At 38.0% G+C, this 27885-nt stretch overlaps 1 protein-coding gene across 2 annotated transcripts in view; it reads right to left on the bottom strand.

Annotated features, from left to right (window-relative positions):
* Positions 1-27885, bottom strand: part of LOC105384683 — a 70529-nt gene that overhangs the window by 27818 nt on the left and 14826 nt on the right. For both annotated transcript variants that reach the window (XM_048628246.1, XM_048628247.1), the window contains exons 2-3: positions 12099-12977; positions 10423-10609 (exon numbers count right to left, since the gene is read on the bottom strand). In XM_048628246.1, the coding sequence (XP_048484203.1) occupies positions 10423-10609; positions 12099-12942 (1031 nt within the window). In that variant the 5' untranslated portion in view covers positions 12943-12977. The remainder of the gene's footprint in view (positions 1-10422; positions 10610-12098; positions 12978-27885) is intronic.

Below are 27885 nucleotides of genomic sequence, written 5' to 3' on the forward strand. Positions count from 1 at the left end.
CTATTAAAATACGATGAATTTATACCAAGTAGAGAAAATAAGAGTAATACCGACTTAGGCACGTTTCGTGAATACAGGAGGGCCCCATTAATTTAGTAAATGCGTAATTAGAAAGTAAGTTTTTCCAATATTTCAAGGGTTTCGTCTTGTTTTTCTGCTGGTGAAAGGTTTCTAGCTCTAATCAGTAAGTAACATGAGCTAGGTCGCAAAAACCTGCTCTTATATCTAGGTAAATAATTATTTTTAATCACCATTTGCACCAATGTTTCTATTCTATTCTGGGGGTGTAAGTACCTGCACCTGGCTCTCTCGAATGGAACCTTTGTGCATATCCCCAAGGTCTAAACTGCCTTCCTAAGCTTGGACCATTTCCCCAACATGCTGGTCCACTGCGGGTTGGTGGGTTCACATATCTAGATGTGCTAGATCTAGATATGCAGGTTTCCTCACGATGTTTTCCTTCACCGTAAGAGCGATGGTATACATTGTACTTAAGTTAAAAGAACTCATTGGTACATGTCAGCGCCAGGATCGAACCCGCATCTCTGGCGTGAGAAGCGAGCGTTTACCCGACTGAGCTACCACCGCTCTAAACTTACTCTAAACTTAACACTTAATATTATGCATAATATTACAGCTAGTTATTGCATATGGTTGAATTGACATCCATTGAGTTTTTGTATTGGCTGAAAGGACACGAATCTATGCCGGCTAAAAAAATGCAGTGCTGTTGAGTATGAAGTTTTACTAGCGCCATCTATAATCGGTTTTTGTCTATGGATGTTGTCTATGGTTGAAAATCTTCCATTTAAGTAGTCAAGCGAGTATATTCCTCTAGTATGGAGACTACACAGAATGTAACAAGTCGCCCGTCGACAAGTGAACCCTGGCGTTGATTTATCACCTGCTTCAAGGCTTTTTGTGTGCCGAAGCTTTTCAGACAAAATCTTGCAGTAAAACTTGCACTCTAAGACCACGAGTTAAAAGCCTTTTTCTGGCACAGTAAATAATCGATGTTTCGAATCCGCTTTGTTGTGAGGTCAATGGACTGGATAACAACAATTGGTAGATTTGGAGTGTTAAATTGCTGATGTTTGTGCATTTCACGATAGAGGTACCTACCAATAGTACCTATAATTTTGGGTTTTAATGGCAAAAACTAAGGAGTTCTATTTGGGTATAAAAAAAAAACACGCACTCACGCCTTGTACCAATGTACTCCCTTGCGGGGTAGGCAGAGGTGCATTGCTGCACCCACTTTTCGCCAGAGTGTTATGTTAGTCCCAATGTAATAGGGGGCGGGCCTATTGCCATTTTACGGGCACTGTTTGGGTATCTACTTACCTATTATACGAAACATGGATTCCATGATCTTTGTGACAGTTAAGTTGTTAAACAACGAAATAAAAATTATAATCAATTGAATGTCTGATTTGCAAAAAAAAACTACAACAAACTTAGTAAGTAAACTTGTAAAAAAAAAAATTCACACCCTGTAATGTATAATGCCTAGATGTCGATCATTATCTTTAAACGCCTACGATACAGGGTGTTTATTTATGTCTATACCTGCATGGAACTGACACCGTTAACTGCGTTAAAGTTGTACCACGGAGTGGTTGCCACGTAATTCAATATTGTGTAACTAACACTATTACTAGAATACACCGAGAGAAAACGGCGTTATATGAGCGGAAATATTATTTCGCTTAGATGAAATTGCTTAGGTGTAACATTTCTATTACAGTTTTTGATTTATATTGCCATCTAGCTTTTATGAGCGCTAGTTACTATTGAAATTTTTATTCTGGTTTTCCAGATCCTGTAAGTAGGTATATATAACTTTAAATAAAATTTTGACTCTATTTCAAAAATATAGATGATAAGCAAACCATTCTAGTAAAATGAGTTTCCAAAAGAAAGGTTCTTGTTAGACAGACAAACAACAAAGAGATCCTATAATAATATTAAGGACACCGATTTACAAAAACCACATCTCTAATAAATTCAGATTATCGGATAGTGCTACTGTACGATATTCCCCTACACTACATGATCAAATGAAATATATGGACGTCTCATACATATCATATACCTAGTTAATTTAATATGGCCTAATTGAAATATACAACCCGACCCCTGACCGACTTTTGAGAAAGGTCAACCAACTACAAGGAAATGTTTAAGTGAATCAAGGCCTCCACAGGGAGGTATACTGGGTCCTCTCAATTTCACCTTCAACCTATAACTCTATAACAATGTTAACCAGTTACCTACGGTCGCAGGGTAAGTAAATGCTCTAGAAAATACATTTGCAAGTAAGTGCCTACATTTTCTTGAAAATAAATTCGTAATTAGTGCTATTATAAAGTTTAATTTGATTAAAATTTTTTTTTTGGATTGCACGAAAGCGCCTTTCATATGATGTGCTTATAGGTAAACTGTAGTTTATACAGGGTGTTGTAAAATTTTGCAACACCCATAATTAATGTTTTATTACATAACAATTGGGTTCTACGATAGGCACTTTACTTATTATCACAAATAAGTAAAGTGTTGTGTGTGTCCAATCTCATTGAAATTTCAACTATGGAATATATGTGTACCACATACTCCATGTTTTGTTTACCTTTACTCACGAAATTATATATCATTAGGGTTCATAAATCATGTTCTCTTGTTGTATCTAATTCCCTGTCACAAACTTTAGTGACTGATAATCTAAGTTTAGCCGCAGCTCTAACTCACATGGGTGCACTGTTTACCAGTCGCGGTGGGATGGCACCTCTGTCAATGTAGATAAACGTCACTATACCGCGATTTGCGATAAACACAGCGACGTGATTGGTGGAACGTGCATTGAACGAGTTTATCTACTTTAATAGAGACGCCGTGCAAAATAGTCATGAAAATAGCGATCACAGACGTTGCTTATGTCCCTATACCTAGTAACTTGAACTGTATAAGTTGATGCATAGTTTATTAGAGTAATTTTCTTCATTATACAAAGTGATTACGTTTTAATAGATGATTAACTAGGCTAGCGATGGCTTCGTATGTATTGGAAAATAGGGTATGATGGGTAGTAAAAAAAAAAAAATATTTTGTAAGAATATACCTCTTTAGGTATATTCACACTATACTGAATTCATTCTTATTTAGCACAAAATGTAAACAATCTTTGTGTGTCTTTTTAATCAAAATACTATTAAAAAAATAAACTACTACAGCCAAAATGAATGGTTTTATTACGAAATCACTCATTTTTGCTTGTGAGCATTTCATTTGTCATTATTTGTTATTTTATAACTTAGTTTTTGAATTAATTCAAATAAAAAGACACTCCAAGACTGCTCAAAATCTGTGCCAAGTAAGAAAAAATACATTATATACACAGTCAATCATACATAATCACACTTTATAATCCTCTTTTGCCGGCGAGGGGTGTATTAACGTGTTAAATAATATCTCAATTCTCTATGGAAACCTCACCAGTAGGCTACAGAGACTAAATTAAACTTTATCTGACTTTTAATATAAATTTTTAATAAGAAGTCTAGCTTTGTAAGCAGTTTTCAGCCGCATTTTTAATCTGTTGGTAGTGCTTATTACAGCTTATAGTTTGTGAGGTCCATAATCTGATGGTAGAGGCTTCGCTTCTCACTCAGAGGTGCCGGGTTTGAGAGTAGGGTGAGAGCATTAATTTATCTTTTACTAGCTGTTCCCGCGAGCTTCGCTTCGTCTTAAAAAGTTTTCCTGTGGGAATTGCGGCATAAAAAGTAGCCTATGTTCTTTTTCAGGGTCTAGACCATATGTATACCAAATTTCAGACAGACAGACACAGTTACTTTCGCATTTATAATATACTAGCTGTTGGCCGCGAGCTTCGCTTCACCTTAAAAAGTTTTCCCGTGGTAATTCCGGGATAAAAAGTAGCCTAAGTTCTTTCTCAGGGTCTAGACCATATCTATACCAAATTTCATCCAAATCCGTTCAGTACTTTTGGCGTGAAAGAGTAACAGACAGACAGACAGACAGATAGATAGACAGACGGACAGACACAGTTACTTTCACATTTATAATATTAGTAAGGAAGTAAGGATTATTATTAGTTACCTGAATCACCCTCTTTCGGCTAGTAGTATATACCTACCACTTTCGTAATACTCTGTATAGGATTATAAGAAAAGAAAGAAAGAAAGAAAATTTAAATATTTCTAACACATACAGAAACAACACATACATTTACAAGAAACGGTTAAAAAGTAATAAAAAAATAAGTAAGTAAAACAATAAGCATGAATGTTGCTTCTCGGTGCTGAAATGGGTTCGAGTTCAGCTTGAGTTGAGTTGTTATTAGTAGATACTGATGATGATGATGATGATGATGATGATTGGTCCGACCAGATAGATAGATAGATAGATAGTGTAGATACTATCACATGTTCTACACTTGCTTCAGTTCTATGACGTTCATAAAAGCCTAATAGAGTCATAACTGGCATCCCGCTGTCTCAATTAAAGGAACATAACAACATTCCTTGTCGTATACGACTTTTATACGACAATAAAAAGTAACAGTTGTATCATAATTGAACATGGCAACAAATATAATGGCGACTAAGTAAGTACAGGATATGGCATAGTTGCAGTAAATTTTCAGTCTTATGAGTGACTAGCTGTTCCCGCGCGCTTCGCTTCGCCTTAAAAAGTTTTCCCGTGGGAATTCCGGGATAAAAAGTAGCCTATGTTCTTTCCCAGGGTCTAGACCGTATGTATACAAAATTTCATTGAAATCCGTTCAGTAGTTTTGGCGTGAAAGAGTAACAGACAGACAGACAGACAGACACAGTTACTTTCGCATTTATAATATTAGTTAGGATTAGGATTAGTTAGGATATAGCGAAGGAATTTGTAACAAGCCTTACTGTAAACGTTAACGGTTGGAAGGTAAAAAATTAAGGCATCAATGAATGTACTTATTTATTTGTTAATTCAATTAGTTTATTCAATTCATTATTTCATATTATTTAATCAAATTTAAAATGACATTGAAGTATATTTATTTATTATTTCGGATCTGATTTAATTGAATTTTTGCATGTATGATTTTTTTATTTTGACTAACAAACTGACAACTGACATTTTTTACTAATTTACTACGGATGATATATCTGGAAATAAATGTTTAATAATAATAACAATAAATTACGTGTACTCATGATGATATGCTCCATTATTTAAATGATATCTGAAACTGGTAATACAACTATGAAAGGACTGTAGTAGACACATATTTTCAAAAGAAACAAGTTCCAAAAATTGTCTCCCATTTCTTAGGGTGTTTTTAATAGCGTGCGGATTTAATCACGCACACGGGATTATACGTCATTTTTCCGTATTCAGTGAATTAATTGTATGAAAAGAACATATCTGTGTCTCGATTTAATTAGATAAACTTCTCTCCTCTCAACCAACCACTTTCTCGACATCACCAAAGGTTAACTGGTAGAGAATGCTACTAGCATGAATTTTTTTATGTGCAATAAAGAATTTATAATAATAATAAAAGAACACTTGAGCTTGTCACGCGTGCGGGGCAATCCCGCGTGCGTTATGAAATCCGCACGCTATTAAAATCACCCTTACCCATTGCAAACTTATCATGGCGCATTGAATTCAGTAGCCGGTGTAATGACCGAGGCAGTATTAACTAGTGTTGCCCAAATTCAGTCTTGGTCTTGCAGTCTTGGTCTTGTTCTTGCGTTTTTGCAAGACCAAGACCAAGAACAAGACCGCGTATTTTTAGCAAGACCAAGACCAAGACTGACCGTGCAAGACTTGAGCAAGAACAAGACATAGCCTGCAAGACTCTTGCGTCTTGCAGAGCGCTATTTCACTGAGTAGTTAGGTGTAACAGTTCGGTGTATAGGTAAGTACGCTTAGGAATTCTATGAGATGCAAAAAACTGTATCAAAGAAAATGAAAAACTGGACCTATGCGCATTACGACTAATACCATAAACATAGCGAATAAAAAAATATCTATTAAAATCAAAAAGTAAACTTTAATAAATAGTAATAGACTAATAGGTAATTGCAAGACTTGCAAGACTCTTGCTGCAAGACCAAGACCAAGACCAAGACTGGGAGCGCAAGACCAAGACCAAGACCAAGACCAGGTGTATTGGCGCAAGACCAAGACCAAGACCAAGACCAGGTGTATTGGCGCAAGACCAAGACCAAGACTGGCTAAGTCTCGTCTTGTTCTTGCATTTGGGCAACACTAGTATTAACGCTTCTGTAATGAGATTACGTCAAAGTCGCTTGATTTCCGAATTGCGTGAGCCCCAGTGACCCAGTTACTTTCACTCGATGTATTTGTCTTTTGCTGTTTTTGTTGGTCATTTGGGGGCTTCTAAAACAAACTTATCTTACCCACCATAGTGTACAGTCAGCTGCTTTTGTAGCTATACACTTTTGAACCTTGTTAAACTCACTAACTGCCTATTCATTCATTCAAACATTGACGTTTTGTTCAGTAGGTATTTTGACAAGGTACAGCAAAGTGTATAGCTACTAAAGCAGCTGACTGTACATACTAATGACCATTCTGAAGGCGATTATCACAAAACCTTAATTTTTTTGTTTAAAATTCGACTCTATGAATTTTCCGTTAATCTCATATATTTTTTTGTTTGACATCGTTAAAATTACGTTTGGTGCCTTCAGAATCGAAATCAAATGTATTCTCATAAGAAAATAGAAGTAACGTTTATAATTTGTCAGATAATATTTTGGTTTCGTCATTATAATCATCATCAGGTCGTGTTCTTCACACGCTGTACATAAGGCCTCTCGTAAGGAGTGCCACAACAGTTCAGCCTCTACTGGCCCTGTCATAGGTCGTCATAGGCTGGAGGGCGTCCCACAGAACGATTGCCTGTTCGTGGTCTTCACTCAAATACTGAATTGTTAATTTTCACCATTCTATCATTACTTACTTTTAAGCAAACCCTATTCAGTAAACAAAATGTTAATTAAGTTTTACGCTTCTTAATCAAAACATGAAACGCCAAAATGCAGTGACTCGGAAAACCTCTCCGTTCATTTTCATTCAGACATCAGGGGGTCACTTTTTGTTACGAAAAACTTAGTTTCGGAGCGTTTCTGCGCGAGCCACGACTCTATCTCGTTGTATTTAACGTGCCGATTGCACGACAGCTCTCGTTAGTTAGTTTTTCGTCAGTATAGAGTTACCCTCCTCTACGCAATTTGAAGTCTATGAACACTTGTGTACGCCCAAACAGGCACACGATGCTGAGTACGCTAAAATTACCCTTATTACCATTTCCTAAAGGTTATTTTGAATGAACCCACAAATTTCAGTTTCAGGAATGGCCCACTCATACTCGCGGCATGTGCATACAGTGATCTGTATTATTTTAGCGGAAAGGCTGTTTTCGCTTGTTGGCCTGAAGTGTTTGTGGGAAGTTGCCTCTTATAAGTACGGTGGGAGTCATAATTAATTAGCCTTTTTATAAATGTGTTTTTGTTTGAATGTAGACATTCGCCCGTATTCATAGAACTTTTAAGGGTTTGTAGAAGGTTTGGGTTCGGAAGGGAGACGAAACAATTTTAGACGTTTGCGCTCTGACGCGCCCTAGTAATGCTTTCTGTTTGACAAAGACTTTTCAAAGAGTTTTCGTTTTCTGTGCTTCCATTTATCTGTGTCATATGTTATTTCCGTTATAGGAAAGATGTTTAACCATAATTTTATGAAAGTAACAAAATTTTAATTGATGAAGTTACATTGAGGGCTTTACCATTTCGGCTTAGTATCCTTTTTAGGGTTCCGTAGCCAAAATGGCAAAAACGGAACCCTTATAGTTTCGTCATGTCCGTCTGTCCGTCTGTCCGTCTGTCCGTCTGTCACAGCCGATTTACTCGGAAACTATAAGTACTACAGTGATGAAATTTGATGGGAATATGTGTTGTATGAACCGCTACAAAAATATGACACTAAATAGTAAAAAAAAGAATTGGGGGTGGGGCCCCCCATACATGTAACTGAGGGATGAATTTTTTTTTTCGATGTACATACCCGTGTGGGGTATCAATGGAAAGGTCTTTTAAAATGATATAAAGTTTTCTAAAAAACATTTTTCTTAAAGTGAACGGTTTTTGAGATATCAGCTCTCAAAGTCGTAAAAAGTATGTCCCCCCCCTCTATTTTTATAATTACGGGGTATAAAATTCTAAAAAAAATAGAGGTGATGCATGCTAATTAACTCTTTCAACGATTTTTGGTTTGATCAAAGTATCTCTTATAGTTTTTGAGATAGGTTGATTTAACTGTAATTTTGCTGCTACGGAACCCTTTGTGCGCGAGCCCGACTCGCACTTGGCCGGTTTTTTTTATAACAAATATAGATAGTAAAAACAGTCGATAATGTAGCCGACAGTACAGTGTTCACGTCAATATTAATTTCGGTAGCGGAGTGTATTTGAGGGTGACATGGTGGGTTGAGTGGTCCCGTGTGTACCTGTGTATGATACACACTCTATCTGCCTAAATATAACGGTCGAATGGCGTAGTGGTTAGTGGCCCTGACTGCTATGCCGAAGGTCCCGGGTTCGATTCCCGGCTGGGGCAGATATTTGCTTAAAGACAAATATTTGTACTCGGGTCTTGGGTGTTGATATTTATATTTAATATGTATCTATCTATGTATTTGTGTAGATATATCAGCTGTCCGATACCCATAACACAGGCTCTGCCTAGCTTGGGGTCGGATGGCCATGTGTGAAGATGTCCCCACATATTATAAAATACCAAAATCAATCCATAACTAATGAAAATATCGGACATACACAAAACCATAGAATAACAAGTACAGTAGTGCTCGTTATTCTATGATAAGACATATGTTGTACGTACAGACGAATTGAGAAACTCCTCATTTGATCGAATGGTGAGCGGTGGTAGCTCAGTCGGGGAGCGGTGGTAGCTCAGTCGGGTAAGCGCCCGCTTCTCACGCAAGAGATGCGGGTTCGAATCCCGGCGCTGACATGTACCAATGAGTTCTTTTAACTAAAGTACAATGTATACCATCGCTCTTACGGTGAAGGAAAACATCGTGAGGAAACCTGCATATCTAGATTTAGCACATCTAGATATGTGAACCCACCAACCCGCAGTGGACCAGCGTGGTGGGAAATGGTCCAAGCTTAGGAAGGCAGTTTAGACCTTGGGGAGAGCCAGGTGCAGGTACTAACACCCCCACAGAGAATAGAATAGAATAGAATAGAATAGATCGAATGGTGCGCAGGCGGTACAGGTCTCTGGTCTACCTAGTGGGGGTCTTTACATCATTCGAGTAGTGCAAGCTATAAATTCGAACTAGAAGGGCGCGGAAGAAACGAACAACGTTTAATTGTTACTGCTTGCAACTTTTAAGTTCACCTGAGTTCAGTTGAGTTTATAGAGACTCACCTGCTATTAGTCGAATTAAACGACGTATTGGAACGGCTGCGCCTATTACAGATGCTGTCTCCACAGTTGACCACACCGCCCTTGGTGGTGATGGTGAAGGTCTACATACTGGGACTTTTTAAACCGTTCGAGAATTGATAACTAAACCTAGTGTTACACTACACACGTTGCTCAACCATGTTTTAGTTTCCTTACTCGAACGGCGCGTAAAACTCGAAAGTTCGCTCACCTGCTATTAGTCGAGTTGACGGAGGTATTCGACCGGCTGCGCCTATTACAGATGCTGTCTCCACAGTTGACCACGCCCCCCTTGGTGGTGATGCTGAAGGTACAGTGGCTATGCCTAGTGGGACTTTATAAACCATTCAAGAAGTGAATGCTAAATTTGATCTACAACGGCGCGGAAGAAACGAACCATGTTTAGGTAATTGTTACTGCTCGAACGGCAACTCAAAGCTCACCTGCTATTGGTCGAGTTGACGGAGGTATTGGAACGGCTGCGTCTATTACAGATGCTGTCTCCACAGTTGACCACACCGCCCTTGGTGGTGATGCTGAAGGAGCGCAGGCGGTACAGTTCTCTGGTCTACATAATGGGACTTTTTAAACCGTTCGAGATATGATAACTAAACCTAGTGTTACACACGTTGCACAACCATGTTTAGTTTCCTTACTCGAACGGCGCGTAAAACTCGAAAGCTTGCTCACCTGCTATTGGTCGAATTAACCGAGGTATTCGACCGGCTTCGCCTATTACAAATGCTGTCTCCACAGTTGACCACGCTGCCTTTGGTGGTGATGCTGAAGGTACAAGTCGGCGGTACAAGTCTCTGGTATACCTACTGGTACAGATACTACACACTGCACTGTTTGTTTGGTTTGGTTTGCCTTAATCGAACGACGCGTAAAACTCGAAAGTTCGCTCACCTGCTATTGGTCGAATTAACCGAGGTATTCGACCGGCTGCGTCTATTACAGATGCTGTCTCCACAGTTGACCACGCCCCCCTTGGTGGTGATGCTGAAGGTGCGCAGGCGGTACAGGTCGTCGGACGCACGCGGGTTGTACGGCTTCTCGGGGAGAGAGCAGACTCGCGGCCGGGAGTGCTCCACCACTGGGGAGAGAGAGAGATATACAGGATGTTTTGCCAGTGCTGGGGAGAGATATACAGGGTGTTGTAAAAGGTTAAGCAAAGTCTGCTTTTAATCTCAGATACTAAATTGACAGATTCCGAACGGTTCCTCAACAGTCAATTGTCCCGCCAATAGAACGGTACGTCACTAAATAGCGGGACAATCGACTGTTGATGAACAGTTCAGAATCTGGAAAATTTGTATTTGAGATATAAAACAGACTTTACATAACCTTTCGGAATCTGTCAATTTAGTATCTCGGATTAAAAAACGGACTTTAGCTGGGAAGGGGAGTGATAGGATTCACAAGAGTTTATTTTTCTCGCAAATCACCAAAACTCTTCAGAACAAAAGTAGAATTCAGTAGAATTTAGAATGAGCCCGACAGTAATCCCCTTTCGGCTTACCATATTCGAAGATTTTTTTGGGAGGATAATTGATAAAATTTTGTTGTATTGAAATTCTAAATAAAGATTTGATAGTACCTAGGTAGGTATTAGATGGTTGACCTTTTGATCCCAAGGATATTAGATTTTAATAAGTAAATATTTTGTGAATTGTGATATTCGATATTTACAGTATCGATATTTTGAACTTTCGAAATTGTACCAATACAAATATTGAAGTTTTGATACTTTTGATTCACTATTATTATCAGCTAAGTAGGTTAGCTTATTAAAAGCAGTAGGTATAAAATTGTGTATGTATGAAAATTAATCAAGTTGATCAATGATAACATTCAAACCTCTCATTTTATTTATAAAAAAATTCCTTTAGAAAAAGTTGATTTCAAAGTGAAATTGCCTTATTCATAAATTACTATCCAATCTTTGCTGGTATTCAAACGGCCTATTGATTTCATGATTAATTATTCTGAAAATTTCGGCTTTATATTCCTAAGCGCTTTTCATCGAGTAAATATGATGGGTATCTCAGTCCAAATTTAATTTAAAAAAGTTAACGAATTCAATTGAATATTAAACTACCTCAACCTACGTATTTAAAATGGGTTTTAGAAACAAGATCTAAAAAAGCTACATAGCCAAGCTACCTATAAAAATCTACAAGCAAAGTCTTAAATAACATTCTTAGTCGCCAGTTTTTTATGATCATGTTTCAAGTAGGCGATAAAGTTAGCAACGAAAAATTCCCTTAAAATTTGTTCAGAAGTTCAAGGTTTTTTTTTCCGAGACCATTAAAACTTCGCCGATTTTAATGGAGCAAATTTCGAAAGAAATATTTTTGTTTAAACGGACGCTTTTACTCGCCGATTAGTTAGGCAAACGATTTATCGTTTGATCTTTTAAGGAAAACAATATTAAGTTTTACTGTTGACACAGTAACTTTTGTGTCCGTAATAAACCAGCGACGCCGTTTCACAGTACTAACCTGCTGCAAACGAACACTCAGAAATTCCGAATTTAATTTACTTGGCCGTTTCAACTCGTCAATAAAACAAATGACGCTCACCTGGCAACTCGAGAAAGTTGGAGGTCCTTCGCTGGCGCCCCCTGATGGTGTTCTGGAAGTTGAGCGGCCCGATGTCCTCCACCGAGTCGCAGTTGGACATGGTGGACTCCCGGGAGCCGCGGCGGCTGGCCAGGTACGCCAGACCCTTGACGGAGCCACGCCGCATCGGCGAGCAGGGCCGGCTTATGCTGGTCGAGCGCGTCTGTGGCGTCTCATCCGTCATATCCGTTAAATCTGACGTGGATTTTCTACAGACACGTGACGTGCGCGTGCTGCTGGTGGTGGCTTCATCATCAGCGTCGTCCAGTATGGCGGAGGGCGTGCCCGGCACGTCGGAGTCCCCGGTATGGCTCGACACAACACTCGGTGACGTCACGAGGCGCGGAGAGCTTACAGTTGACGTGGACCCGTACACCTTCCTTGACCGGTTAGGAGACACGTAGCCGGGGTTGGTGTGTATATGCACGGGCGGCGGCTTGGGCGAGCGGGACTTCTCTCTGCGACTGTGCTTCAGAGACGCCGAGTAGTGCAACCCATAGCTCGCTCTCTCCTGGTAGGAGCGGTCGAAGTTAGAAGGACTGGAGCGCCCTGACGGCGACTTCTGGGGGAAGTTGAAGTGTCTGGGGCTCATAGGGCTGCGGTGGCCGTGGGCGAGGGGAGACTTGGGCGGCGGCTGGTTGTGTTTGTCGTAGCTACAGCCCGACTGCGGGGTGTAATACCCGGAAGACGACGTGGAAGAGGTAATAGAAGGACTCTTTTGCGGGAAGACAAAATGGCGGGGGCTCTTCGGAGTGTGCGGTTTGGGGGACACGGGGGGGTAACCCCCGGGGCTGTTCACCGCCATGGTTCACTCACTGCACTGCACACATCACTCCGCTCCTGAAACAACGGACAACTCCAATTAGGAATAGATTAGGTTAGCCGGCTGCATGAATATTAATCCTGAACCAACATCTAAAGGCCCGTGACAAGGGACATATTGCGTCATTATGAATACGGAATGGGCTGAAATGGCTACCCTTTCTAATAGTCATTTGGCATGCGTGTGGTTTTACCGGTTTGGATTAGGAAGTTAATTTCCGGTTTTGCGGGATCGCTTTTGGATAATATATTGAATATGAAAACAAACAACAATCTTTAGATTTCCTAAAAGTTACAAATTAAGTAAGTACTTAAAAATTATATTTACATTTATAACAGTAAGTATATTGAGACCTGTGTAGCTGCCATCATAATTAATTCAATGCGAAGTCTGCCCACAGACGTCCCACCTAGTACCTAGAACACCCTCGCAATTCGCAACATGATATGATATAGAAGATTAAAGTATACATACAGGCTGTTATTATTTTATTATTTTTATAAAAGAAATGAAAAAACGAATGAAGAAGAATACATATTTTTTTCATAAGTGTAGGTATATACTATTTATAATAGATGAATAATAATAGTAAGTACACCACAATATAAATAAGCTACCCATGGATACCTAATTCATGATCACGAATCGTGATATTAAAAATAAAGCTCAATTTTGTCTCAAGTACTAGGGCGACATAAACTAAGGGAACGTGTTTGATGTCACATCAGAATAAATGATCGTAAATCGGTCCCTGTTTCCATTTGAACGGTTTCCACATCACCTTTCGGCCTAAATTCCTGTCAACCAATGAACACCGTAAAGTAGCCTGGACGGGGCAAATTGTGTTACATGTTCGGGGGAAAATCAACTTTGCGACCAGTTGAATAGATTTTGATTTGACTTTTTCGAGTAAAGGCGTGGGTGGCTTGTGGTCTTTGGGATTAATGTTTGTTTGGATTAAGGGATCTGCGTTACGGGTATACCTGCCAGCGGGAGTAGGGACAAATAAAGCCGTTAAAATTCATATTTTCGAACATTTCCATTAGTGCAAGCGAGTTTCATAGTGAAAGCTAAAGGTTGATAAGGATCAACACCAAATGGATCAGCACAAAAAAGTGAATTGACAGTGCTACGAGTAGACACAGACATACTTCGTGAGCCCAGTACATATTATATCTGTCCCACTGTCGGAAAGTTCTCTCAAAATAAAATTCCTCTCTGTAAAGCTATGATTTCATTCATTCATGCATTTTGCAATATTTTTACGACCTCAAAGATTGCAGCTTCTACTCTGCCGTCCGTCCTCACGTTATTTCACCGTATATCCATACAGTTTCCGAACATCGTATCTGTGAAACCGGATTTGTATCTCGTTCTTTTCCGGTGTATCACGGACTTGGCGCGCTATTCTGGACAGTTTCACGACAGACTTTTATCAAATTCTTTTAGAATTCTTTGAACAGCCAGTGACACTTGGCTTCTCAGGGGAACGGAAGGACAAAGACGATCACAGAATGCTGGCCTAGAGGCAGGCGAAGAGCTGTTGGCAGACCACCACTTCTGCAGGGTTGCGGGAAGGAGTGGACCAGAGCGGTACAGGACCGGAAGAATTGTCGTACACAAAAGGATGATGATGACTACAGTCAGTTTCCTTAGTCGCTATAAGATGTTATGTACCTCTCAAACCACCTATTAATTCATCTATACTCCTGACAGATTGTTGGAGTAGGATTTTTCATTATTAGTTAATTTTATATTATCTTTATATTAGAAAATGATGCTGCATGTTTTCAGTAGTAGTGTAGTGTGCTTAATTGTGCAGTGCATATTTAGGAAGAAACTTATAAAGTTGCCTCGTAGGTCACTTGATGGTTTATTGAACGAATGTAAAATTACATTGGAAATGCATAGGTGTCCTGAATAAGGCGCTTGAAACGTATGATAGGTAATAGGATCGAAAAGTATAGTCGGAAAACTATAGGAAGAACATGAAATTTTCCGCTAGAAATAAAATTTAATGTTACGATCTTTCTCGATAAGGTCACGTCTTGTGTAAGCATTTCTGTTGTTTAGTATTATTGAAGTAAGAAGGTATAAGAGGATCTTTGAATATTTAAGTGCCAAGAAGTTAGAAATAGAATGAAAATAAGGAAAATATTGATGATAGGCTATGGATAGGCTGTGGGAGGTTTATCTAAAATATTCGATATTTGTTAAATTCCTGTATACAATAACTGTAAATCTATGACATACCTAATTACAAGTTATGACGCACCTTTGTGTATCACAGTAAAGTTTTGAAAATATAGTATATAATAGTATTAGTGGGAGTAGGATACTTGAATCTAGGGTGGATACTTCCCTTCTTTCTTTCTTTCTTTCTTCTTTTACTGACTATACAACTATACAATAAATATCCTGTAAATTCCCTGTACTTACATATGGTATTATTATTCACAATAGCAGGTCAACATATCTTACACTGATAAAAATACACACAAGTTAATTTCTTATAAATAAACCATAATATAAAACCTTTTAATTAGTTTTTTGTCCATTTCATTTTAAGTCAGATTAGCTTATAACGCTGTTTTCAACGGAATAAACTAAAACAAATAACGACACAGTTACATAAATAACCCAATAGCTCGCTAGTGGAGATGTCCCTCGAGGTCTGAAGGCCGCACTAAGTGCCGTGTGACGTCACACACGTTAATTACCTTCCACGTTACGGTCTCACTCCAGTAAACGCTCCTGAGGGATCTGTCGACGGTTATTCTGATTATATTACACGTGCTCCAATGTACCGTGTATTAAAGTAAAGTACTTATTTATTCATTAAGGGTCGGCAATAGGGAATCGAGGGTTGGCATTGTCATAGAATTATATAGTAAATGATGCTCTACAGCCTTGAAAAAATCACACAGGTAGCCGAAGAGTCTAGCTAGGTGCTGAATCATTCGAATTTAAGTAAATGCTTATGGATAACTGTAAATTAATTTCAGAAAACCAGTAAATCACACTCCCGTATTGTAACAACTGTGTCGTAATTATCAAGAATTTTCATATGATTCTTATCAAATTATAAAGATAAATGCTTGGACTAGGCGATAAATACCTTGTTTTTAAAAAAACCCACACCTATTTTGTGTAAATTAATAACAAACTTGGGCATTTTTTTTCCCTCAAATCTTTATACAAATATCTATGGCGGCTTTCTGTGTTATAAAATCATAAACACAAGCGACGTTTGACTTAGTCCATAGAGAAAAAATAAACAATTGTGTAAAGAGTGCCATCTGGAGGAGTTTTTTGTCATACTCTATACGTCATACTGAGCCTACAACGCCATCTCTTTATATTGCTCAACCTCATTGTACATACATACAGGGTGCCCTGTTGGGACACCCTGTATATATAGATATTGTTATCACAAGTTAATAGCCGGATCTCCACCAAACGATCCAATGCGATCCGATCGCCCGATCCAAGAAGTTTAGTATGTAAGATTCCTTGGATCGCGCGATCGGATCGCGTTGGATCGTCTGGTGGGGATCCGGCTATTAACTTCAATCTATAAAGATATAAGACATATTTGCGTTGACGTAGTTACACCACACAACAGTTATTACATTTATCAGGTAAATTTAAGTTCAATCTATTTATGTACCTACCTACATGCAACAATAAATAAAAAACAAATTATTATATAATTCTTTATTACCTCGCATATAACAATGTTTCAGTTCAGTTTTGTTCATGTCACTTGTAAAATAATATGCGAGTGGGTGTGTGTATTCCTTTCACCATGAAAACCAATTCATGTTTTGCTAGTTTATGTTTCCCAAGAGAAGCAAATCTTGTCACTTGTGGTGATAAAGTCATTTCGTCCAATAGTGCATCATTTATCCTCGCGAGGCAAATCTTTGACGACATTTATCAGTTTGGTACACATAGTATTTTAATCTTCAGCGGATATGAAGATGTCGATCGCTCTTTGCCAGTGCCGCCATTTCAGCTCGGTTCCCGTGGAACCACATGGAACCTGGATCCATATGGAATCTGTCAGGTCACAAGAATTTCATAAAAACACTTTTTGCGGATAAAGATGCTTTTTCTTGACACACCATGTTTATTTTTATTTGTAGGTATATAACATTTATAAATAACGATATACCGAGAGTATAGACTTTTATTTTAATTACAAAAATGTTATTTGCGAGACATTGTAAGACAACTGAACTGACACTGACACGCAATTTCTTCATAAAAGACATAGATCATGACAATGTTAACATTCAAATACTACTTATCTATGTGTCTTGTTATTGTTCTATGGTCTTGTTGATAACGCCATCTTACATCTTTTTTGGTAGTAAGAGTAATATAAAGAGATGGCACTACCTTCTACTAAAAGTTCAGCCATTAAGGCACTGACTCCCCCCTGACTTAGTCGGCCGCTGGCCTCCAAAGAAGGGTCACGTCGGTTTAGGCAGCACTGACAGCTCGCGATCTTTTCGTGTACAGATACAAAATCACTGCACATTGGTTGTCATTGCACTTTTTCAACTTTTATGACACCAACATAATTTGATTTGAAATTGAGGAAGCATCATTCTTACACTATATTCAATACATTAAATTAAATTAGATAGTGGGCAATGTTCTCGCGTGACATTACAGTCTCGTAAAGGTCCGATGAGGAGCAGGAATATAGCGAATGGATCTAAGTGATGACAATACGTAGGAACATTAGGTTAGGATTCATCAAAAACACAGTCTCATGGTACTGGTTGAGGAATGGTCTCGTGAGGATCTGATGAGGGCAGTAACAAGGTGGTGACTGAATTTTATTTCAAAGATGTTAATAGCTAAAAGCATCGAGTTTGGGCTATTAAGTATGTTTTTCAGAGAGACAAAAAGATATTTTAGGTTTCCTCTGGATTAGTTAGGTTTACTGGGTTTACTAAATTCATTCGTAACGTAAAATTTATAATGACGGAATTTCTTTTATAGACAGTAGTTACTAAAAAAACCAACGATAGATGGCGTAATTTGCAGAAGTACCTATCTAGTCACCCTGTCACGGGGTGACTTCGGTTGGTAACTCAGAAAAAATACTATATGTTATTAATAAAAAATCAAGAAAATATTCAAAGTTTCCATCCTCGCACACAAATCACAAACTCATGCCCTGTTCTAGGAGTAGGGTCTACCCTAGTGCATTTTCATGACCACTTTTCGGTTCTACCTTTTTTGGCCCAAGATTTATTTGCCTAATCTCGTATTGCATAGTAACGTTTGGTCAAAGTCTCGTTTCGCCGAAAATCGTATGGCATAAATCTCGATTAGTAAAAAGTTATTTCGCATTATCTTGTTTAGCCTAATAATGGTATGGCCAAATCTTGAATAGCCTAATAATAGGTTTATACAAAGTAATAATATTTGTTTGGCTTTAACTTTGACGGAGCGTCTCTCTATAGCGCAAACTGGTGCCTTGTATTGTTTCCGCTGTTTGGAAAACGCTCCGCTCCGCTTCGCTGCGCTCCGCTTTGGTTTTGATGAACATGTGCACCTAACACGCTCCTCCTCGCTTTGCTCGTCGTCGCACCTATCTTTAGGTTTCGATCTCATGGGGTTTGTAATAATTATTGTATGTGTATTATAAATGTATGTTGAATTGCTCGTCAACTTTCGATTTTTTAATCATTCAATATCGTGATTTTCGGGATGTATGAGAAAAAATACCACAATTTGTACATTTACTACATACTTAATATATTATTTATTAAGATAACATTAGGAGAAACAAGATTATACATAGGTATAGACGAACATACATTTGAGCAAACGAAACTTAGGTGTTTAAAGATTGTGCCTAAAGAGTTTTAGACGAAACGAGCCTTATGACACATAATTCTTGGCAAAGTGATGGATCGGCCAAAAAAGTTTAGACCATACGAGTTATGCGAAATGAGTTTTGGTCAATAAAGATTATGCGAGATGAGGGGAACCGCCACTTTTCACTTGTGTCCCACCGGTTTCTGTGCTCAGCGGAATAGCACCATTAACCATTATTATTCTGAGATATCATCACTTCTTATTCTGAGTTACCCAACATAAAAACACGCCATCTATTGAAATCATTTTTTAATTAGAATTTTTCTATGGTGTGGTGCCCAAATTTAAGGGTAAAAGCAAAATAATTATATTTTAACCTTTTTTTATACCTATTATATTAAAAGACCAATTCAACGATACCCTACCTATGTCGGTATGTGTAATATGAATGTAGGAGGGTAGGTCTTGCGCTTATCAATAAACGATCAGTCTAAGCTTGAACGCGTGTTTCACTTGACCCCTTTACATGGCGCAGCCGGTTTAAGTTAAATTTAATACGGTTAAATACAGTATATTATTTACGTACAGATCTTCGTTATACTGTAGATAGTAAATAAAAAATAACTGTAGTGCAATATAGGTACCTATAGTTCGGAGTGAGTGACAAATAATCTAACACCGTAGTAACAAAATGGAGTCCGCATTTGTACCTCCGCCGCCTTTTCATTTTATGAACAATTTGGACAATATTACTTCCGGAAATTTATCATCGTCGTGGACAAAGTGGAAAAACTCGTTTATAATTTATAGTGAAGCGTGTGAGTTTCACACTAAGGACCCGAAAGTGCAAATTAGTATTTTACTACACGTGATTGGAGAACAATGCCGTGAAGTGTATCAACAGTTTAATGAAACTTTCAAGGACACAGCCACCTTACTTAAAAAGTTTGATTCATTTTTTTGCCGAAAAAGAATCTAACAATAGAAAGACATAAGTTTTTCACCAGGAGTCAATACAGGGTGTTTGTTTATTTGTGGATGACTTGCTTATCTACGCTGATTCAAAAGAAGAACACGATAAGAGATTAAGAAAAGTATTACAAAGATGTAGGGATATAAATTTAAAACTTAATAAAAATAAATGTAAATTTTGTCTGACAGAAATAAAGTATCTCGGACACATTATATCTGAAAGTGGAATTTATCCTGATGAGTCTAGGATATCAGCCATAAAAAATATGCCTCAACCGAATAATGTGAAAGATTTAGAAAGATTTTTGGGCCTTATAAATTATGTAGGCAGTTTTATACCTAACTTATCGGAAAAAACAAGTGTTCTCAGAGAGTTATTGCAAAAAAACATTCAATGGAATTGGTCTTTTGAACATGAACAAGCTTTTAATGTTTTAAAAAAATGTTTAACGGATGTACCAGTGTTACAGTTTTATGACTTAGATAAATCTGTAGTTATCTCGGTAGACGCAAGTAAGGATGGGCTAGGTGTTTGTCTTATGCAAAATAATTTACCGGTTTGTTATGCGTCAAGATCGCTAACGAAAGCGGAGCAAGCTTATGCTCAAATTGAGAAAGAATTATTGGCATGTGTTTTCGCCTGTGAAAAATTTTACTCTTACATCTACGGTAGGAGTGATGTAGTAATTGAAACTGACCATAAACCACTTGTGAGTATCATTTCTAAGCCAATAGTATGTGCGCCAGCCAGACTGCAAAGAATGTTGTTACGTTTGCAGCCATATAGCTTTAGGTTGGTTTATAAGCCCGGCAAGTATTTATTTATTGCCGATACGCTGTCGCGCGCGGTGGAGCCCGGGAGCGGCGAGCCCCCGGCGCCGCGCGACGACCTGGAGGCGCGGGCGCAGGTGTGCGCCGTCGCACTGTGCAATCCGCTCACTGACACTCATTTTATGCAGATCCAAAAAGAGACGCAAAACGATTCTGAATTGCAAAAATTAATAGAATATATAAAAAATGGCTGGCCGGATCATAAACAAGGTATTACTGATGAAATTATGCCGTATTGGAATTTTCGCGATGATCTAACATTATCTTATGGATTAGTATGGAAGGGACAAAGAATAATTATACCAAAATCAATGAGAACTGAGTTATTACACAAAGTACATGTAGGTCATTTAGGGCTAGAGAAATGCAAACTAAGGATACGAGAAACAATGTTTTGGCCCAACATTAACTCACAATTAGAGGATCTAATTAAGAATTGCCAGGCATGTCTCACATTCAAAAATGAAAATTCACGGGAGACTCTCATACCGCATCCAGTGCCGACGCGAGCGTGGTCAAAAGTAGGAGCCGATATCTTTCATTTTGAGCGGTCTAGTTATCTATTAGTAGTAGATTATTTTAGCAAGTTTGTAGAAGTAATACAATTGCTCAACTTGACGTCTGAACATGTTATTGAACAATTAAAAATAATTTTTAGTAGGCAGGGCATTCCAGAAACCTGTATGACAGATAACGGACCAGAATTTAGCTCCTCCAGCTTTACAAAATTTTCAAGAGAATGGAATTTTAATCATGTGACGTCATCACCACGGTATCCTCAGTCTAATGGACAAACAGAAAGATTTGTACAAACAATAAAAAATATTCTAAAAAAGACGAGATATGACGGCTCGGATTTTAGACTAGCATTATTAGAGTTACTAAATACCCCAATTAGTAGTACGTTAGCATCTCCTTCGGAGTTATTGAACAGTAGAAAATTAAGGAGTGTTATACCGTGCACACCAAACCTTCTTATTCCAAAGATACATAAAAATGTTAAAAGTGAATTAGAAATTCGACAGCAAAAACAAAAGAAACATTATGATAAAAGGGCGCGTGATATGTTATCTTTGAAAGTGGGACAAAAGGTAAAAGTACGTATAAATAAAAGTTGGCAAAATGCAATAGTCAGGGCATTGCGAGGAACAAGGTCATATGTAATTGATGTACAGGGTGGTGGTACCTTGATAAGAAATAGACGCCACTTATTGATAGACTCGGAGCATAGACGCGACCGCGAGCCAGCTGATTTCACTACTCAGTCAATGACCTTGCCGTATGATGACATAGTAGTAGCTGAAAATCCCCCTGTAAACGTATCTCACTCTCACAATGTGGCTGGTACTCAACGTGTGACTCGTTTTGGCAGGACCGTGAGGCCGCCTGACCGCTGGGGCTATTAGTCAACAACAATGGCATAATATAAGTACCTACACCTACTTTGTCTGTAAGCATAAGATATTTATCACAATAAAGTAATTCACGCTACTTATATACCTACCTATGATTTTGTTAGATATTTGTAATAGTTATAATATATGTATTCAATAATTATGGTGTTAAATTGTATAAAACATCGCCCTATACAAACTAATATACTTAATAATACAATGAATTATTGGCTACTTACTTTGTTATCGCTAGGCTAACAATGCTAAGTAAAATAAATATGTAATAGTTATTTTGTTTGTTAGTCTATTAACTAGTAAATAAGTTACTATAAATGTCATTTAGTTATATAAAATAATGCCGGATTGATTATTACTTGTTATTGTTATCTTTCAATTTAAACATTCAATCTAAGATCTAGGCACTTAGTACTTACTTACCTATATCAACTACATTTGTTTTTTTTTGTGAAAATATTTGTACTTATACTGTATGCATGTAGGTACCTTCTTAATATACCTAAACTAAATATTCAATTGATTATGATGTGTAATATTGAATAGGCATTTTTCTTGCATGTTTTTATTTTTTTTCTCTTACATGAATTTTGTGACTAGCATAATCAAGTTTACTTACTTACTAAGTTTTTTTTTGAGGGGGTTGTCGGTATGTGTAATATGAATGTAGGAGGGTAGGTCTTGCGCTTATCAATAAACGATCAGTCTAAGCTTGAACGCGTGTTTCACTTGACCCCTTTACAACCTACACCATCAAAATAACCGGAAAAAATATCAGCCCCAATTTACTTGTATGGGAGAGGGAGTACCCCAATATTTTTTTGGGGTAGGTACTCCCCATATCTATGCGAAATATCAGCTTGATATCTTTACCCGTTTCTGAGAAAAAGGGCGGTGACAGACAGTCAGTCAGACAGACGGACAACAAAGAGATCTTATAACGGTTGCTTTTTTTCCTTTTGAGGTACGAAACCGTAAAAATAAGAAAAAATATTATTCTGCTACCAAAAAATATACTTACAAACATACAAACATACAATCGAAAACCTCCTCCTTCGGCAGTCGGGTAAAAACAAGTGAGAAAGGGGGTCATTCTGAACTTTTGTTCTACGAGTTTTAAAAATGAACAAAAAAAAAACCTTTTTCATAGAAACTTTGATGACACGTGACTTTTTACCATGGAAAACGAATATTTTTTTTCGCGAATTTGCAAAACTCGTAGAACAAAAGTTGTTCAGAATGACCCCTTGAGTTGAGTCATCCCCTTTCGGCTTAGTATAGCCTTAGTATCTACACTTTAATACCTGTAGTTACCTTTCTACAAGTAAGTAAATACTACATTTGTTTAGAAAGCTAATCGGGTTCCGAGTATGGAGAAAAGTGGCACCCCTATTAATTTCTACTCTTTCCTGGTGCTTACCAGTGTAATTAAAAATTATACTTACCCTCAAATCACTACTTGAAAATAATTGTCAATAAAGTTGGCGAGTAAAAGTTTATGACCCATTGTGCAAACTTACATGTGTGCGTGTCACTGCGTGTGCTGTGTGAAGAGCATTGAAAACCCAAATTTGGCGGGGCACGTCACCCTGTACGGGCCCTTAACCAAAATATTGTTACAGTATCCATCTAGTTTCAGCATAGGTACATGGTTATACAGAATAAACCCCCTCATGTATATATAAAGTTATAGTACGTTTTAGCTTTTGAACTGTTTTGTCCCTCTCTGTCAAATAATAAATTGTTCTTTCTCAATATATTTCAGTAAGGGCCACTTGCAGAAACATATTAAATCTAGATTTAGTGTTAAATCTCGATTTAGTGTCAAATTTTATATGGACTGACGTTTCTTAAATCGTGATTTGACACTAAATCTAGATTTAATATGTTTCTGCAAGTGGCCCTAAGTATACTTTCTTATTGTGAGTTCTTCATAAAAATGTGTTATACGTCCGTCAATAATTAACAAAGAATATTACGTTATTGATTGCTCTTGTACATTGTATTTTGTACTGCAGCTATTCTTGTTGATTGTACACAACAGTAAACTTTACTTTGTTTTAGTAACCTTGACTCTTTTTTCCGCTAAATAAAGCTGAGAATGGATTGTAAACAGCCTACCAAATTGAATGCCAACATTTATTAGTACAAAGCCCGAGATGGCGGTTCGGTATTGAGGCCTATAGGAGAAGTCTTTTTTAACCCTTGACGGTAAAAGAAGGGTGTTAAAAGTTTACCGTGTCTGTGTTATTGTGTATCTGCCTGTGGTAGCGTAGCGTAGCTCCCCAGCGGCTGTGCCGATTTTCTTTTAGTGTTTGTATACTTTTATCCAAAGGCCGAAAACAGGGCCTTGTAAATTTTACTTATAGCCTTTACTTATATACCTTAGCGTAGCTGCAAAACTTACAATAAGAACATTACTTACTTAAATTAATCTATATTTCAGATTTAAAAGTAAACTTCTTATTATTCCATACTTAGTTACTAAGTTTCATCAAAATTGGCTCATCCATTAGACCGAGACGATTTCCCAAAAAAAAAACATCATGAATCCGCACAGAATATTGGCTTTTGATAATTAACTTCTCCTCGTATCTGTCTGTAATCCTCACGTATTGAATTTCAATATCTTACTCGAGAGGACAATGGCTGCGAATTTCATTTGTTTTGTTTTCGATGAGTTGAATGAATTGAGCACTCGACAAGTACCTACGTGCCTCCATTTTTATTGTGTTTGCTGATCTTTGCTTTGAAGTGCCGCATTGTATTGTACTGTTAGGGTGAAATTATATCAGTGGACATGCCTTAGGCAGGTGTGTTATTTTTTGGGATTTCAGTAAGATTGGTTTTCATCAATTTAACTCGCCGGTAAGTCAGTAAAATCTCATAAATAAATTATTTATAGAACTTAGGGCCTGTGTCGTTGTATTGTTCTGCTATAATACAATACGAGAGACGACGTGGCCGGTAGAGACTAGACGAGGAAGGCGGAGGCAGGCCAAGGACAGAGTCTAGCACTCCTTGTGAGAGACAAAAAACGTACACGACCAATGAAATAGTTCCATTGGCATATGGAACGGCAATGGCATGGCAGGTGGAACTTTTTCATTGCTCGGCGTGAGTGTGCCTTCATCGTACCCACCAATTTACAATTAAACCCCAAAACCCCGGCCCCGTGGTCACGTGGCTCTAATTAACCCCGCACAAAGGGTAATTGGCCCCTATGTGATATTGAGCGGATAAACGCTACCCCCCTTTTGCTCTTTGTCCATTCGACGGGGGGGGACGCTCATAAAAGTTATTAATTTTATTTTTAACTAGTTTACCCCGAAGTATGATCTGTCTTTATAGATATTTAACGTCAATCTCTCAATCGAAGCGAATCGATCCATTGGTCAATTTTGGTACTGATTTTTTTAATTAACTTTTGCATGTCTCCCATTCATTATAAACTCGCTTTTCAGCGCATTTCATAGTGGATAAGGGTTTGTAAAGTAAGCTGGAAAGTAAAGCATTTCCGAGTAGTGCGAGCTTCGCATCTTCAAAAAGTTTTACGTGGAAATTCATGCGATAAAAAGTACATATCAGTTTTTTTTTGGAAATTCGTGTCAAACTTGCATCATTGCAATTTTTCCCTGTTTATTTATAATGATTTATAGTTTTTTCGCAACTAACGCTAACCTATTTATTTATCCATCCGATAAGTCCTCAGTATAAGTACCTCTTATCCAGTGTACCGAACTTCCACAATCGCTTAACTTTACTCCTCTGGGATTCCACAGAAAGGAGTTATAACAACTTTTATGGTTCTGGCAGAGTTGGGCATAGTTAGCAAGTAAAAGAGGTTTGTGATGGTTCCCACCTACTTATGCGGTAAAAACTTTACTGGCTGTTAAGAATACGTTTAACTCTTATTTCGATTAAGGAAAAAATATAGTTAAGTACCGACGTTATGTGTTATACTAACCTGTTTGTTATACTATACTGTACCTGGGTAGTTACAGATCTACTATCTTCAGAACAGACTACACAATACCAATTTACGATTTTTAGGTTATGTCTGAGGCATTATAAATCTGGGTTTGGGATTAACGCTGCCGCTGCTTGTACTTCTGTGTACTGCGGGCCACTTCATAAATCGAAAAACGAACGAACGCCAGTTGTCACATAATCGGTAATAATTCATCGTCTAGGGTTAATATTGCAGATTGCGCAAACATCATTTGGATTCAAAATTTATTGCACAATAAATATATTGCACCATATTATTGTAGGTCTAGACCTACCTAGGGTCCGCCTAATGCAATGAAATAGACCCTTAAACTTAAAACGCATCGGTTTAATTTTTCCCAATCAAGATTCGGACCGCTGGTCTAACCACGTTTCTCGTGGTATTAAACAAACCGATTGTAAGACAGCTCTATTCGTTCTAGTCGTTCGAAGTGAACCCCCCCCCCCCCCCCCCGCCCGAGTCCGACCCGGCCAATATCCACAAATCCAATTAAAATCATTAGCGATCGCTTGAGCGAACTCACTTGATCCAGGATATTGCACAAAGGAACTCGAAATTGTATAAAGGAATACCTGGGTGCTTATTGGGTGAAATTTTACATGTACCGCTATCACTTAAAATTTGGCAAGTGCTGCACGCTAATGCTAAAATAGTGGTATTTTTAACCGTCTTCGAAAAAAGAACGCGGTTCTTAATTCGTTGTATATTATGTATCTTTAATATCTTTATGTATGTTCATTAGTGTTGCCCAAATGCAAGAACAAGACGAGACTTAGCCAGTCTTGGTCTTGGTCTTGCGCCAATACACCTGGTCTTGGTCTTGGTCTTGGTCTTGCGCCAATACACCTGGTCTTGGTCTTGGTCTTGGTCTTGCGCTCCCAGTCTTGGTCTTGGTCTTGGTCTTGCAGCAAGAGTCTTGCAAGTCTTGCAATTACCTATTAGTCTATTACTATTTATTAAAGTTTACTTTTTGATTTTAATAGATATTTTTTTATTCGCTATGTTTATGGTATTAGTCGTAATGCGCATAGGTCCAGTTTTTCATTTTCTTTGATACAGTTTTTTGCATCTCATAGAATTCCTAAGCGTACTTACCTATACACCGAACTGTTACACCTAACTACTCAGTGAAATAGCGCTCTGCAAGACGCAAGAGTCTTGCAGGCTATGTCTTGTTCTTGCTCAAGTCTTGCACGGTCAGTCTTGGTCTTGGTCTTGCTAAAAATACGCGGTCTTGTTCTTGGTCTTGGTCTTGCAAAAACGCAAGAACAAGACCAAGACTGCAAGACCAAGACTGAATTTGGGCAACACTAATGTTCATCGATCACTCCGTCATTTATGGACCGATTTTGACAATAATTTTTTTGATGTATGTGATGATATTTGTAGGTGATGACAATATTTTTGGACTTAGCACTATCATTTATAAAGCAATAGGTACTGTTATCGCAAATATATGTGTACTTATTTGTATACCTACTTATATAATTTTAATTCTTTACAAAAAAACTATGTTCAGCAGTGGACGTCCTATAGCTGAGATGATAATGATGATGATGACAAAAAAATATAGTTTTTCTGAAAAATCACTTCATTCCAACGTTTTTAAATTAATTACCTACCTGACGACAAATTGATTGTTTAATGCCCATTAGAACTGTGTTTATAACACGATAATCACCTTTCTGATTAACCCTTTAATCGTGTGTTTAAAGCCATGCGGGCTTCATTACGCACGTTCACTTCGAACTCACAAATACCTATTCAGAAGGGCTAGTACGGGGCGCATTTAAGACGTGACAAAAGTTCTTCGTCGCGCTCACTCTTGAGACTGCCCGATGTGAGTGAGCGCTATGCAAA

The sequence above is a fragment of the Plutella xylostella genome, chromosome 20 (assembly GCF_932276165.1).
Source record: "Plutella xylostella chromosome 20, ilPluXylo3.1, whole genome shotgun sequence".
NCBI classification, from domain to species: Eukaryota; Metazoa; Arthropoda; class Insecta; order Lepidoptera; family Plutellidae; genus Plutella; species Plutella xylostella.